Below are 17062 nucleotides of genomic sequence, written 5' to 3'. Positions count from 1 at the left end.
AAGAGGATGCTTTGAATCACCACTTATACAGAATATCAAAAAATCAATGGCCAGATTTGGGGCAGGTAAGACCTCTCCCCTCACGTCAGATTGCTAGGAGCCATTTTGGCTTTTCATCCTCCTGTGTGGGATGGAGCACGCTACGTAACGCTCCTGTAAAGGAAGCATACGCTAAGGGATCTGGGCATTTTCACTTAATCTGGCTTTTGCCAGGATGCAGGATGTTCATGGATTTCTCCTGCTCTTTCCAAGACACACTGCAAATTTCTGACTTTTGATCTTTTGTAGAAAGGGCACATCTTTGTTGGGGGCGGGGGGGGGGGGGGGGGAATTCTCAGAGGATTCTCCTTTATCAAAGCTCTAATCCATGTTGCAGGCTCTCAGTCCCACACAGTCCTCTCCAGCAGTTTGTTCCAGTCAAGAAATCTTCTGGAGCAAGTTATAACTGCAGCCCCTTCCTTCCTCACCATTCAGAATCCCCATTACAATCAATGGGAGTTTCCATAATACCTCTCCTTAAAAAATATACAAAACAGGAAAACACTGCTTGCAAAACACAGCAGCTTGCTGTAACTCTACTATAACGTCCAGTGCTGCTCCTCCAATACATACAGTACTTTTCTGCCAGAGACATCCAGACAAATAGTGATGGGCACCATTAAAAACTGCTTAGATAAATCTTTTCCAGTATGGGCTGGGCTTCATCTGCTCTATTTAAGTCAATGGAACACAGCCATTGAGCCCTGGGGGAGAAAGTGCCAGCCCTAAATCATTTCTTTGATTAATTGTTCTTGGGAAGGAAGAATTCATTAAGCATTCCGCTCAGCAATTAGAAATAAATATATTTTTAGAATGAACAACCTGCCAGAAACAAGTTGTTTCAGAAATATATTCAGATTGATGCAGCCCATTTTCCATCAATACATAACAAGGAGGCTCCAGCCTGCCAGCTTCCATCCTACCTAGAGGGACACTGCAGAAAAAGGTAGGACAGTCCTGTCACTGAGGAACTACTGGTGCTGCCTACACAATGCAAGTTCAGATTCTGTGAGCAACTCGCTAGAAAATAATGTAGTTTCTCTGTATATCAGTTTTTCCAGACATAAAATACGAATATATATTCTTGCTATTTCACAGAAATATTACGAAGCTATTTCTACAAACAGCTGGGACAGTGCAGTCATGAATACCCAGTAAATAATGAAGAAAAAAACCCCAAAACAACCCACACTTGCACTTCAGCATCAGGGCTCAGACATGCTACAAAGTGAGTGTGAAATAACAATCTCTGTAAAGATTTTTGGACATATGACCCATATAATTACCACAGACTTCAGGTATAACTGAAAAATGAAAGTACTTTTGTTGACACAGTAAACAATTACCAAAAGGATAGCAGGACAGGTATCTATTCCAAGGCAGGGAGATTCAAGCGTTTTCCTGCCTATTTAAGGTGCAGCTTCTACTGACAAATGAGGTGTAAGTGTATAGTTTAAATCTACCTGGTTTAAATTTTAAATCCCCTTACTTCAAGGCAGGAATTCATCACAGAGCCGTTTCTATTTTTCTTTTCCTCTTTTTTTGAGGAGAGGGTCTATTCATGCCTGAAGCCCAGAGAAGTGCACGCAACTGCCACAGCCCTCCTCCCCAGTCTAGAAAGATGTACTTCTGGTCCCGAGTCTGGAAGAGGAAACCCTAGAAGAACCTAAAAATGTTCTGGGTACTGAAAGTTACAGCCACAAAAGACTATTCCAGACTTTTAAATTTTGTGTCTGAAAAGACAAGACATGTCTTATCCTTTGCCTGTGGTGCCTAGAGGCAAGTTTGTTTCCTGCCCTGTTTTGGGTACCTAGGATGGCAGCAACGTCTCAGTGAATTCCAGCTTTTCCAAGAAGCAACGCAACAGCACACTCTCAAATGCTCTCTTCTCTAAAACATGAAATATACTTGTAGTTTTTTACTTTTACACATACAGGCCCCAATTTCAAGACCACTGTAGCAGGCACTGACTTGACCTTTGATTTCAGCGGGAGCAGAGATGTGCTAGCCTATTATGTAAATTAGCCAGGAACTTGTGCACTTCAATAATGCTTGTTTACATGACTTCTATGTTTTTCTTCTTTGTAGTTAATCTAGTCCTTCTGTTTAAGTAAGCTTAGTAGTAAAGCAAAAGCTAGGGTTTTCCTCTGTGTTCTTTCAAATTCATCCCACCAGAAAGATATGTGATATGACTCAGCCCAACTGGCTGGCACTCAATACATCAGAGGAGGGCTGAGAAAGAGAAGTGTAAAGATGGTTCAGTGATGAGGGCACCTGGAAGAAAGCTCTGCAAGTCACTCGAGCCAACGTCCTCAGCACTCCCTGGTTTCAGTGGGGAACAGCAGAAGGTCTTTCACTGGAGTCCAGGAAAGGCAGATAGCAAAATAGCTCCGCTCTCAGGTATATCCAAAAACATTTTAGCTCATTCAGATCGTAAATTAGGGATCTCCTTTACGAAAGACATCATTGAATCAGAAATAGCTGTTTTGTGGGAGAAGAACAGAAAATTCAGTGCTCTAAAATACTTCCACTGTAGCAACAGAGAGCTAGCCTCACTAAATCCTGCTTTGAAGATCCGTTCCGCAAACATCAAAATGTGAATGTAATCTGGTATCTCTCACTGTGGTGCAATATTAGCAGGTCTCAGACAGTGCTAGACACAGTGCCCATATATGCCTCGTAGGTATGTATACATGAGAGACAGGCCAGAAGTAGCTCCAAGGAGTAAAACTGATTCCCAGTGTCTAGCTGCAATGGATTCTCACCAAGGAATTTGGCTCCATACGTCTATCGACAAAAACTAATTTCAAAGAAATGCATCCTTCTGCATCCACGAGAACCCCAACGTGTGGAGAAATAATTTTACCCAGCACTGTAGCAAGGGTTACTCTGGGGTGAAATGCAGCAGTTACCCAGTACACAGCAGAACACCATACAACTGCTCCTTCAGGGCAAGGTATGAGTAAAGCTGAAGCACACCATTTAAACTGTACTAAAATTACTCGCAGTGTTTTCTGGCTGCCTATAAAGGCTAGTAGTCTGCTCTGTCAACAGCTGTGGATTCCGAATGATCAGGGCAGTTTATATTACCACAAAACTACTTTATTTGGAATATCTTCCCTTCCACTTTCTGAGCTAACCACGACCATATATATTTTTCCTTTGAAAAACAGTTGTCAAAGAGCTTGTGAAGAAATCTCTCCCCTCCTCTTGTGACCAGCTGTAGGAAAGCCATGCTCCACTGTGAACCATTACAACTAGAGGTATAGCCAACCATACGTCTTTTTCCCTAACTGGACTGCAGATCTTAGTATCTAGGTTTGGGGCAGGCACAAGTTTCCACGTACCTGCCCTTACTTGAAAGAGGTGTGCTTTCCCTGGAAAAAACCTCAGCCACAAGGATGTGTACGGAAAGCAAGGCCTAAAGCTTATTCGGGGGCCAAGCGGAGGAAATGTGAATGACTAACGTCAAGGCATCTTGTTCAGCTCTTTCACAGCTTGTCTCTGTACATCTTATCGAAGAAGACTGGAAAGAAATGCTGATGGCCTGCCATTACTGAGAAAATGTGTGTGTGATGATTACACTAGAGGAAGTGTTTAAGAACAGCTCAGCCTTGTGAAAATAATACCCTATAACAGCTGCCAAGTCCCAGAGGGGTTACAGCTCCCGACTCCCTAAGTCATGCGTGACTTTGCTACATCAGTGTGTCCAATAGCTATGCTCATGGATAGGCATTGTCTTTCATCTCTGCAGACAAGCCAATACCTCTGTCGTTTCCTATTCACCATGGGGTGCTCTGCCCTGTAAAGAGGGTTGTGCTAACTGGGGGACTCAGCTTTTGAGAAATTTCACTGCTTTTCTTTTCCCTGCTTTTAAATTTCGGCTATGGAAACAGAGGACTGGAGAGACATCTGAGGTGTCTTAGGGGGGGATGAAGAGCAAAAAAGAGGTGGTAGTGGTCTGGACGTGGGAGTCACCATCCATCCTGTGGTACCAGGGAGAGTGATCTTTGTACAGATGTTTGACACGCTCCCCTCTGTTTTACGCTTCTCGCATCCACATCAGTCATGAGGTATTGTATTATTAGATGCACCCCCGATGTTATGTATTAATTTCCAAAGCAGACTCATTCACACACACATAACACATCCACCCACATGCAGTAATGCTTAGACAGACACAAAGCCATCCAGCAGCCAATGATTTGGGGTGGGAACAGCTTGCATTAGCTCATGATGAAGCTTAGCCTTAATTCTACTGAGCTAGAGAGGCTGGGAGCTGTGCATTGCTCTCCTGACTGACTGCGGATCTCAGAGCAGGGCAGATGATGTCAAGGCAAATCTTTTTTTGTCTGCAGTGCAGATTTTGCTGTGTGAATTTACTTACAGATGAGGCTTCCAGATCCCCTGTTCTAAAGCAGGAGCCCTAGGCCATACCCACATCTGCCACCGTTAGCCTAAACTCTTGTTTGTACTGCAAAAGGAGGACACAACCAGCAGAGCCGCCCTTGTTTGGAAGTCTATCCTTTGGCCCAACTTTCGATCAATGTATGTAGACAACAAGAAGCCAGAGGAATTCACCCGATTTGGGTGAGGGATGAGGAACAGATGAGAGCCTGTGGTGCAAAGAGACAGCAGAGGAGCCCAATCATAACGGGAATGCACTGAGAGAAGCTCCGAACAATCTAACTTTACATGGTATTTTGCAAAGTTGAGGACCAGCAACTTTCCAAATGCAGTCAGGGTTGAGCCAACAGTCATTGGCAAATCTGGAGTTTGATTTAAGTATGTCTTCGACCCTGGCGTTTGTTCCAATTCCCAACTGTGGAACAAGCCTAGCTGCTCTCTAGCTGTGTCACACGTAGTGTTACCACCTTAAGCATGGCTGGCATGATCTGAAGCACACTCGTTTGCACTAACAGCCAGGGGTCACAACTGATTATCCAAAAGATTCAACAGTCGGCGAGCTTAGAGGATGGTTTCTGAAGCTGCCACAGCACAGGAAAGGACAGACATCTTGCCAGCTCCTGTGCCAGACCTTTTATTCATAAATGTTTCCTGAAGTCAAGAAGTCACATATTCCTGAAGAAAAGGGTGGCACGCCTCGCAATACACATGACCAGTGAGGAAAAGATAGAACATTTTCTTTTTAGAGCATGTCCAAACCCCATGCAGGGGCTGCACAATTCTCATTTACAGACACAAAAGGTAAACTTCATCTTGTCTCCCTCCCTATGCAGGCTTTTCTTCTATCTTTTTCCAGCCTAGTTCCAAATGTGCCAGACAATATAGCACCACACATGGAACTGTACAGGTGTTCGTAACCAATTTCCTTATTAAGACAAAGGAACCAGTTATTCAGAAATCACCTAACTGTACACAGATCTACTAATATTAATGGTCCTAACAAACAATGGACAAGAAGGGTAACCAAATCTACGGCAGTACACAGAAAAAGATAATCATGAAGAAATTCTCACGAAATTGCCTTGTAGATGTTAACAACACCTTTGCTGATGTCTGCTCTGGCATCTTCTGTTACATTAAAATATTTTTGAGCTCTACAGCATCTTCCATGGCCCCTGGCAGTACCATCACCCCTTTTTCAAAGTTGGAGAAATCAAGGCACAGAGTATTCTGTTCAAGATGGCTCGTAGGGTCAAAACCAGATGCCTGACCTGCCATCCAGTTTGTCCTCCTGTCCGTTATACATTGCTTGTGATTCAAAGTGTATCTAGAGCTAAATGAGCATGGGAGAATGATACAAGTGGTTTGTATAGGCATCAAGGAGAACAGACCATGATCTGTAGTCTAGACTGGTTCTTTCTCCTGCCCTCCCCACAATTCACAGAAAACCAGGGATGGGAAAAAATATTCCTCTTGTTATTATTATTAGTAGAACTTGTGCACACATGAGTGTTTTAAAGCAAAGGGGGAAAGATCAGGCATCAAGAACTTGTGCTTAATGAAAGCGGGTTTGCTATTGTTAAAAAAGCTGCATAGAGTCAGTCATCATTATCATTTCTGTTATCATTTTGACTGCTGAGTTAGTCCAAACCCTGACACTGCCAGGAAACGTCACCTTTGCACTGCTTCGCTATGCCTAATGCAACTTCTGCCTCTCTGCAGAGAGCCAAGATGTCACTGCACTCGCTCAGCCCACACCCCTGTGCTCTGCACCATCCCTCCAGCCTAGTCACAAAGGTGGACAGAGGTGAGAGAACACGCAGAGCAGGGCTGGATAATTAGGGGCCTCCACTTCCTCCCGTTCCCCGGAGACACGCACATACGCACGCGCATACCCAACTCCTTTGCAGATGAGACATTGCACTGGGTAACAATGATGTTAGTGCTGTGATGAGTTAGCACCTTGCCCTGAAATCACGTGTGAGGTAACGGCTGGGAGGAAGGGACTTATTAATGTGGAGTCCCCGAGTCTTTGGAATGCAGCTGTTATCTCCCTCACAAGCTTCAGAACGCTGATAACTTTGCAAGACATTTCTTTCCCACACCCAGGCAAATCCAAATGCGCTTCACTAGGTTTTCCATCCCCCAAACATGCAGGGGGTCGAACTGAGCATCCGACTGTAACTGCTCAGCAGCTCTGACCAGGAAAACCTAATCCCAGCGGAGTTCCTCTGCATACAGTCTCATTGGAGCTGTGTACAGGGATGAGGAGTTAGTCAGTGTACAGCTACTGATTTCCTGGCAGCCACAAGAACCCTGAGCACAGCTGTGAAAAAAAAAAAAAAAAGGAGTTATAGCTCCTACACTAGAGTCAGCTGGCAACCTGCAGCACCTCTCCTGCCTCTAAGCTCTTTAACAATAGATGCATAAACACAGACAACCTCTCTATCCAAAGAGGCAAGAGATTTAAATCCTTAATTAGCACATTTGGACGAGTCACCACAAATGAGATTAGCTTTTGCGCATCGCTGGGGAAGCAGTTGTGCCCCTATAATGTCCAAGTGTTGGGCCCTCAAGCTGACCTTGGAATTCCCCTTTGGATGCTCATCTGCTTTGCTCTCACCGGCATGGTCTTCCCCCGCTGCATGCAGCGTCTCTTCAGGAGTTAACAGCCTGGTTTTATTACAGTCTGGTGCTAATACTAGGCACGGGGTGACCATATTTGATGTCAGCCACTGTGAATATACTGCATGGAATGAATAATTTCAATTTGTAAAGGGACTTCCCAGGTAGCAAACCATTCAACAAGGAAAAGGGGCAGAAAAAGGTCTCTGTAATAGCACCTTGTTAGCCCAGCACACATCTGCTCTCTCTTCTGTGTTTCTGGAGTCCTAACTGCTTTGTCTGCTCACAAAACCCTGGTTTTAGTGCTGTCAGCACTGCAGAGCTGTAGAGCTGCACAGAGCCAAGCTGCGTTCTCATCTGTCTTGTGCCTCACCAAAAAAAATCGCCCATTTAAGCAAGGATACCTGAGCAGTTCTTACTGCTTGTCATATATAAAGCAGCTTTGATTTGGAAACCCTGGCATGAACTTGCAGTGCCACTTGGTCAAGAAACCTTGTCCTGACTTGTAGGCTGAAAAGCAACTGTTTTACAACCGTCTCAGTAAGAAATGCTCAGATAATGTGGGAATAAGCACTGTATTGCTGCTAGAGGTACAGGTTATCAAAACATTTCAGAACAGAACTTAAATCATCTCTATTCACCATAATAATTCTGACTTTTCTGCAACACAAGGCAAGTAAATCTCATGAAGTTATAGGTCACTGGACACCAAAAAGGTAATGATGTCACCAGCCAGGTGCTCCCTGATTTGAAAGATGGTTGTGGATACTACACCTGCATCAGCAGTCCCAGGAACACACGTGGGACACTGAGAACCAATAAAGGAGGAGAAGAGGACGTAGGTCTCTCCACAGGGAAATAAACCCATGCTCTGTTACAAACCAGGGAAGGGATATAAGAGCATTTCTCAGAGTTGGTGATTTTCTTAATTCCTCCTCTTGGCCTTGAGTTCTGGAAATAGTCTCGACCCTCTGCACGCAGGAACAGCCTGGACCTTGTTCAGCCACAGACCACGTGGCATAAATATTCCAGGGTGAAACCTTATGCTCTCACTAGCCACTTCCCTACAGACTGGCCTTACCCTTACACTCATCAGTGGAAATGGGTTTTTTTTGAAGTTCTCAAAGACAGAAAAGGAGTTGGCACCTTTCTTTTTGAGTGACATTCATCTGCAGGTAAATTGATTTAATAGCTTGTTAGAGTGCCAATTAGAACCAACAATAACTCAATTGACCTATAACTGCCTTGGCACCAACACAGCTTTCAAAAATAAGAGAAAGGAAGAAATCTATGCCCTGGCAGAGATGAGAGCTCAGATAGTAGGTTTCATGAGCAAACTGAGGGATTCATGGGCTTGCTAATGAGATGCTCATAACACATCAGAAACAAAGACAAATTTCAATGGTTTCAAGCTAAAATGACACTATGTTATCTCCAGACAAAGATCACTCTTTTATCTGTATAATAAATGGATTTCAGTGCAGCAGCAGTGACTCTACAGCAGAAAAAACTGAGTGCAACAGAAAGCACTAGCACAGTCACCTAACCAGAATAACGCTGTATTGAAAACTTAAGCGTACCTGCTTATAATAGTACTGAAAAGTCCTACACTGATTCTGTGTGTGCCTACCAATAAACACCTTTAGAAAACACATTTTTCCCTCAAATAAAATGTTTCACAGTAATGCAGTAGAGATTGTGCTTCTATACAAATTCATCATTGTAAATGCTTAGCTCCAAGGATTGAGATATTTCAGGTTTAAAAAATAAAAAATGGGTAGTTTGTCTAAACATTGCTGGGCTGGTAGTGTCCAAGGATGGAAAGGGGATAAAGCGGAAGGGTTTTAAATTACTAGGCAAAATGATCCATTCTTAAATCAAGAAGGAAAGCAGGGACTGAGAAAACTGAGATTGTTTGAAGAGTCAGAGGGACGATAGCAACTAAGAATATATAGAATGAGAGGAAACTCATTTGGGGAGACCCACCCCGAAAAAAACCAGAAAGATAAAGATGGAGACTGACACCGGAGGGAACTGGACTGAGTAGAATACTGCAACTAGAATGTGGGGCGGGGGGGGAGAGAAGAGGCATTACTAAAAACTAAGGTGAGGTGGAAAACAGTGATCAGATGAAAAGCTTGGTATTGGGATCTAGGACTGGCTGGACAAGAAACGTGCCATGAGAAGCCTAGAAAATGGAGATGGTGCTGGTGGGATAAGAAACACAAACTTGAAGTGAAGGATGGGGAAAACAACAGGTTGGAGAGAATGGGGCAGAAGGTGTCATGCTTAGGTACGGGGGGAGAAAACAAGCAGAGAGTTTGTAATAAGCAGAGTACATTTCCCTTCAAAGCCTGAAGAGTAACTCAAGAATCTGGTGCATCATCGTTCTCTTCCTGTAACTGCCTGCTATGGCCATTGCTTAATTCAGAGCAGAGGGCAGTGCAGCATATCCTCAAAAAGATCCATACCTGCTAATGAATCCAGACATGTTATTATGATGCGGATGGGGATTGATTTGTTTTATAAAACCTTAACAACTGTACAAAACCACTGTATTAAAAATTAGACTGCAAAGTCAAAAGCTCAGGTTATGAAATAGCAGGACGGAGGTTAGCTGTACATATACATTATGTTAGTCATTACATGATTCAAAACAGTTCTTCCCATAGAATTCATGCTTCATTCAAGATGAGAGGAAGGGCTTGAGGCAGATGTGTGCAGGAAAGAGATTTTCTATAGGAGCTCATTTCTTGCACAGTCCGGAAGGTTTGCAATAAAAGAGATAAGGAACTGCAGAATGAGATGTGATGGCTTGGGCAGATGAGTGGTGCCCTGGAGATTCTGTCTCTGCCAAAAAGTTCCTGCAGAGGTGTTAGGCAAATCACTCAATCCAAAACTGTAATTAGAATAATATTCTTAGGTGATGATTAAAGAGAACACTATGTTGTTGTTTACAGCTATGATTTTTTTTTGCTATAACAACAGATAAACTAACAAACATCAGAGGCTTGGGAGGAGGGTGGGTGGGATCGGCATGCCTATTTCTCAGTCTGGCTGCTCACCAAGCAAGTCTAAGAAATAGTCTAAATCAGAATGTCCCGATCCTTCTCAAGCACCCATTACTCTTAAAACAGGTAGTCATTACCTCCGTGCCCTTGTCTTCTGGGTCACAGCGGTGTTTGATTCCTTACGAAGCACCCACAAAGCTGAACGTAAGTTATGCTGTGTAATGCTACGTACTCTGCAAAACAGGTCCTCAATTTGACTACACCAAGTTAATAAATGTTTTTGACCTTAATCTCTATGAGTCTCTGCCACCTCACTATAAACTGGGGATGATAGTACCAGTTTCCTAGCCAAGGAGTCAGGAAGCGAAATGAACATTTATTGCTATTACAGTTGAATATTTTATAAGTGCCAAAGAAAAAAAAAAGGCCATGAGGAAATTAACCTGTTTTTTTCAGAATAGGATCTGAATAAGATGAAAAAAATACGGTATGCTATCTTAAAAGGAGAGATGGAGAAAATGTTAAATAGTTTTTCACAAAGCAACCATCCCTGTGTGCCCGGAATGAGGCATGGGCTTCTGTGGAAGATACAATGTGTTCATCTATTGGCAGAGATTTGTACGAAGGGGCTGAATTAAGTTTATGCAGAAAATCCTAACCATAGCACCTTCTTAAATCTCATTGCTTGCTTTAATATTTATTTATATTCTTTCATTTCATTTTCTGCACGTGAACATACATGAAAATACTGTAATATTATACAATTATAGTCTTAAAACATACTACAGTGATACATTAAGGTGTTTCATTTACCAAAGCCTTCCTGTTTTCAAACGCTGCCTTTTGTAGCATCTGAACATGTCTCACACAAAAAACTATATCCCACACTGATTGTCTAGCGTGGGACTTTTTTATCCTCCACTTTATGACATGTGATGACTTGCCTACGGACAAGGGAAGTATGGCTGCACTAGTTTGGTCCCCTCAGTTCATGGTCACAAAACCACGTTTCTTCTCCTGTAGCCTGATTCACAGTCGACTGAAGACAAGAGAAGTCCAAACCATGCTGTTCAGCGGGATTTGGATTAGTATTAGTATTATTGTTTGTTTGTTTCTAATGACAGGCATAGGTTCTGCTACGAATGCAACTGTTTCCCCGACCTTTCCCTCTAAGGAGAGGTTTCCCAGCAAAATTTCAATTTGCTGTACGTTATGTACAGCACACAATGGGTAGCTTTCATTTTACTTTGCTGTGAGCAGTGGGCAAGTCACAAGATCGGAGTTTGCCATTGTGGACAGCCTCTGAATGCGGATAGGTGTGAAGCGAAGGCCGGCACAAGAAGCAGCATTCTGGGCAGCAGGTAAAGAAAAGGGAGGTACTGTCTGACAGCAGGGAGAGCAACGGCCACCTAAGTGAACTGCCCAAGTCAGTGAGCAGCGCTGTGCACTTCACAAATTGTTTACCTGTCTAACAAAATAGTGAGAAGTTTATGAATGAAAACAACCTCCACGGAGCAGCACTCCGTGAGGCACTCTGGAAATCAGTTCTACTCAGGACAGGGGAAAGGTTAAACACGCATCCTTCCCATTTTTGCTCAATCCCACCAGTGCTATTGGGTTCAGTATTTGGTACTAAAATTAGTGAATCCCACTGATTGCCCATGAGAAGGCAGTCTGAACGACATTGCTTAGAGGTCTGGAATAGCGTAAAGGGGAGCAAATTATTTTGTTTTTCAGGAATTCCCCTACCTTATACATCACACCTGAGCACCTATTTGTTTTGGTGCCACAGAAAGCTCCCCAGGTTCCCAAGCAGATAGGGGGCTCTAGCAGAGGAAGCGAATTTTAAAAAGGCTCTGTTTGCAGACAAGCATTACGAGTAAGGGAGAACAGTGAAAAGAAAAATTTTACAATCTGAACTTGGGACTGTTAGTGAGTGGAATATTTTTCATTGTTTTCAAGAAGGCAGCAGCTTCTCTTTTCTGTGAAGAAGTTAATAGATTACTGGACAGAGAATAATGTGCAGTTCTATTTACATCCACTGGAAGGACTATTTTGGTCCTTCAGATACTGTATCTGTTTTTCAGGCCTTTCTAAAAGCAGCATGCTACACTTTTTTTGCAAGCAATTCTGGATAGCAGCTACAACCAATATGCTTCAGTCAGCTACAAACTAGATAGATCATTGTTTGCCTGGAATTTTTTTATTAAACCAATTGTACTGGATCAATGCTTCCTTTAAGCAATAAATTACCATTCTATCTACCCAGTGAAAAAGCTTTCAAAGTCACAGATAAATCTTGATCTAGGAAATACAGTTTGGCTCTGCACCGCTCTGTGTTCAACCACAGATGCAAATAAACTCATGCAGCTAGCCCATACGTCTGCATCTCAGAATAGGAGCTCGTATTCTTATTTTCATTAGAAATTGCTAAGACACCTTTTAAGTGCTTCTAGAACTAGTCCACTGCATTAGTCATGAGTACTCAGGGGCACTGAGTTTGGCTTTTATAAAGGTCATTCGCTGTCTCTTCCCCTCACAATGGACTAAAAGCAGAAATCAACAGAGCCTTAATCCATATTAATTTGCTTTACTCTTGGAGGGTCATAGATTTGCCACCGGAATTAGCCATATTAGATGCTAAAATAATAATTTAATGAGAGTATGATGAAAGCCTCTGTTCTATTCTAAAACAGGAACTCCTTTCACATAGCACGAAGAGAAGCAACTCCATGAAGTCAGAGGAATTACACCAACGTCATTTCACAGCAGAATCAAGCTCCAGTAAATAGGGCTGGAGTGTTCCATTCAAAACTTCACATCTCAAGCTGTACTGAGACAGGAGTCACGAGGTCTGGAGCTCTACCAAAATGCCTGGAGATGCACCTTGTTCTCAGAGGTGAAACTGGTTTCTCCCAAAAAAAAAAAAAAAAAAAAAAAAAAAAAAATTCCCAGAAAACAAGATCTGGGTCTAAATATTTAAATATTAACTAGAAACTTGTACACTAAATGCTGCTGCACAGCTTTGGTGACAGCAGGGTAATGGAGACTCATGCCCCTTACAACATCCTAACGCTCCAGTATCTGCACCCATCTATAACAAGGAGCAATCACGCATTGCACTGCGTAATTTGCAAAGCCGAAAAGGGAGTCCTTTGGGTCAAGGATATAGCTCTTGCAAATATTTTGATAATATCTGCTTTTTGGTGCAATCTGCTGCATTTCAGAGGTCAAAAAATGCTATTCATATTCATGTGAGTTGTTTCCAAGACAGATGCTTTAGTAGCATTCAGAGAAGGAGGGAATATAAAACCCGAACAGAATCCGGGAAAGCTCCCACTCTTCTCCTTCAAGGCAGCCATTGTTCATAGGTCATTTTTCATGGAAGCCCACGCATTTTCTCTAAGCGGCATTCACATTCAGATATGCTGCAAGTGACCTAGAAACAGGAGTGAACAAAGTTCCCCAGCAAACATACATACTGACCATACAGTCGTGCATCCAACTCCTCCTGGTCTCTTCAGATGTCTCTGTACAATCAATACCACTGCCCCATCTGATGTTGATATACAGTAGCAGGGAGAAAGCACCTATTTGTGCGCTAGGCTTCTAGCATCAATTTAGAAGAAACAAAAAGCGGCAAGATATCAGCCTACCTGGAATCTGACCCCAAGCAGCGAGTGTCTTGCACCGGGGTACAGATACCCAACTCGCTGTGCTTTCTCTGCACAAATGCAAAGCTACGTCAGGGAAGGATTTTATTATTAATACTAAAGAGTCATGCATGCATTCATATGTATCTGAATACGTGTGATCACCTGAGTGTTAGCAGACTCAGTATGATCATCTGGCTTGGGAGAGTCTAGCTTGCCTGCATATTTCACTCCTTTGTGTAAGGCTAGGAGTGGCTCTATAGCCAAATACCTCAGAAATAAAAACTTACCTCATAATTTATCCTGCAGTTTTAAGGAATAAGCACTGGTTCGCTAGGAATCATAAAAAAAATAAACTCTTAGGACCATCTCACCTTGGGCAAGGTGGTTATCTTGGCTACTGCTACAATCCTTTTACTGAAGTTTGCCAGTCTGGTTCTATGCTGAAAACGTAGTCATAAAGATGGAAGGGAATAAATCCACTATACAGATACATAAAAGATATGCAAACTGAATGCTACTTCTGCATAAATCCAAATGCAATCCAGCAACTAAATCCAAAATTTCTTGAGGGTGCAACACACAAAGAACACCTTGCTAGAATAACCCAGGAAATCACAGTACTTAGTTTTTAACTCCAGACTCGTGGTAAATAATAAAAAGATCTATAGCCAAGAATATGATATTGGTTTTGTTCTTTTTAAAGCTAGTCACTCTCACATTTCACTGTGTTTGTGACGTGTTACTTGATCAGTCACAACTGGGAGGCAATTTTATACTCTTTCCAATCTGAGTTTGAATAAGAATGTACTTGCAAGGATGTACGTATCATGATGTAGCTACTGGAAACCCTCACATGCTCGGTCAGCTGTGCGCTTGGGACACTTGAATGCCCTGAATTTAAATGACAGCGCAGTCTTCCAATTCACATGGCCTTCTAATAACATTTGTTAATCCAAGCAAATATCAAGGAATCTGTTCAGTGCCAGTGCTGAATCTTCTAAGCGTGCAGACTGCTTGCTAAATCCCTAAAAGGTAGTGTCAAGAGGTTTCTGTCGTTTCTGTCTTTGGGCACCCAAATCCACCCTGGAACTCCTTCCTGCAGTTACCTTGCTAACTGTATTTTAGGGAATAACGCAAGGTTTCTTGAAGAGTCCAAGAATTCAATAAAATCATGTAGTTTGATAGATACATGTTTGAATAATGTTCTTCTACTGTGTGCTTTTAAATGTGAGATGTAAGCCAGTTGTAATTAAAGTTGAAGCAATAAACCTTAGCCATTGATTGCACTAAGTAATTAATTATTGATTGCAGTACTTTACATACATATTGCAGAGGACAATTCACCTGTGCAGTAGAAAATACTTTACTCAGAAATACCCAAACACAACCCCTCTGCTACACAGAACTATACAAAAATTGGCTCTAGGGTTTACAAGTTAATTTCCTTATTAACCTTCATGAGAATGTTGCTTAGTGAAAGCAAGCCATTACTTTCATAAAGACAACGTTAACTATTCCCTATCCAAATTAATTTTGCAAATAAGGATCTACAGATGCAAAAGAGAAAATCTTTCTTTGTAAGACTCTGAAGGTGTTAAGTTCCTTCTTAATGAACGCTGCTATCCCCTGCACATACCAATTCCTGACAAACGATGCTGCAGTAAGAAGCCGTATAGAGAACAGCAACGGTAGCAACATCCATCCCTAACTCTTGGGAAGGGAGAAAGGAGAGGACTTTGAGGTACGAAAATGGGAATTGAAACATTAATCAGGCAGACCATATGTTCTGAACTGGAGATGTAGGACGAGGTAAGCAGCAGACACCACGCTTTTAGTCCAGAGTTGTGCATCAGGTGGGAACATTTTTCCCCATTTACACTGAACTCACGGAGAGGCTTTCCCTTATAAAAAGCCAAAGCTAAAGACACTTGTGGGTTTATAAACACAATTTAAAATTGATAATAGTGTGGGGATGCTAAAATTAAGCTTAAATAGAAAGGAAACCTGCAGATTGTTTGACTGGAAGAGATCTTGGATGTGTCCTCCAGTTCCTCTGGCTAGGAAATTAACAAGGAAAGTTACGTCTGGGTGTGTGCTGTGCAGAGAGGTCTGAGCTGGGCATGGTAGGGGAAGGGGCAGGCCAGCTAGTTTTGAGTGGGCCGGGGAGGGGGAAATTGTACCTGAAGTCGCTGTAGGGATGGATGATCCAGAACCCGGCAGACTTAACCCTTTCCTGCTCCCTCTCCACGGCCTTCTGGCTGCCAAACATCCTCAAGGAGAATTTGTTGACCCCCGGCTGGAGCATGGCCCCGAACTGCCTCTGCATGAAACCAGCTTGGCCCAGCCTCTGCTCCTCATCTGGGGTGATCTGGTCGCACCCTCCACCTCCTTCCACTTTGATGGAGGTAGAGGAGCAAGCCCGGGGGGGCTGCTGCTGGGGCTCCGGCGGGGACGCTGGTGGTGGGGGCGCTGACAGTCCCTGCTCCAGCTCCCCGCTGCCGGGGGGGCTCTTGTCCTCACAGGGGGAGGCCGGCTCCCCTTCCCCGCCGATCAGCCTCTTCTCCTCGGCCGCGTCGTGGAGGTGCCTGCTGGTCAGCGAGGACAGGCTCCCTTTGAAGCGGCGGCAGTCCCCGTTGGTGCTGGTCTTAGCGCCCTTGCTGCCTGCCTCCGTCTCCAGGAGGCCGGGGTCTCCCCCTCTGCCGGGGTCTCCCCCGAGTGCCCGGGTGCTCCCAGCAGAGGGCGAAGGCAGTGGCTTCAGCCTGATGCTTTTCCTCCGGGTGTCCTTGTCGCTGTCTTCCTCCTCGTCCATGATCGACGCCTTGGGTCCTATCTGCTGGGGCAGGCTGTAGAGCCTCTTGCGCATGGAGGGGGGCAGCTTGTCCATGGCTGATGCTGCCGCTGCTGCTGCTGCTGCTACTCAGTTGGAGGGAGAGACCCCCTGCCGGTCTGCCCAAGGAGGGGAACCCGTCACTGCCCCCAGGCCCCTGCCCCCAGCTCAAGGGACAGAAGGGACCGGAGACTGGCGTGTCATCTCCTTACCAGACTGTGGCATCCACAGGCTCTGCATCAAAACACAGGCTCTGCATCCAGAAGGGAAGGAAAAAAAAGAGGGAAGGAAAAAAAGCCCCCTCGCCTCTCCTCCGTTGTCCTGATTTGGCTACTTGCTGCTTGTCGCCCCTTGGTGAGTGTTACTGCAATCCCTGTCTGCTCAGATCCAGAGCGCTGGGCAAGAAGTCTAGAGGAGAGCCACACACTTCTGGCTGGAAGGCGAGGGAGGGCGGCAGCAGCAGCAGCAGCAGCCTTGCCATGTTGGCTTCGAGATGC

At 43.9% G+C, this 17062-nt stretch overlaps 1 protein-coding gene across 2 annotated transcripts in view; it reads right to left on the bottom strand.

The window, feature by feature from the left end:
* Positions 1 to 16748, bottom strand: part of HCN4 (hyperpolarization activated cyclic nucleotide gated potassium channel 4) — a 105775-nt gene extending 89027 nt beyond the window's left edge. For both annotated transcript variants that reach the window (XM_075764030.1, XM_075764031.1), the window contains exon 1: positions 15919 to 16748. In XM_075764030.1, coding sequence (XP_075620145.1) covers positions 15919 to 16622 — 704 coding nt within the window. In that variant the 5' untranslated portion in view covers positions 16623 to 16748. The remainder of the gene's footprint in view (positions 1 to 15918) is intronic.
* Between the last annotated feature and the right edge of the window lie 314 nt (positions 16749 to 17062).

This window comes from Balearica regulorum, chromosome 12, assembly GCF_011004875.1.
Source record: "Balearica regulorum gibbericeps isolate bBalReg1 chromosome 12, bBalReg1.pri, whole genome shotgun sequence".
Lineage (NCBI taxonomy): Eukaryota > Metazoa > Chordata > Aves > Gruiformes > Gruidae > Balearica > Balearica regulorum.
The sequence above is the reverse complement of the archived record's forward strand: the minus strand, read 5'-3'. Positions and strand labels throughout refer to the sequence as shown.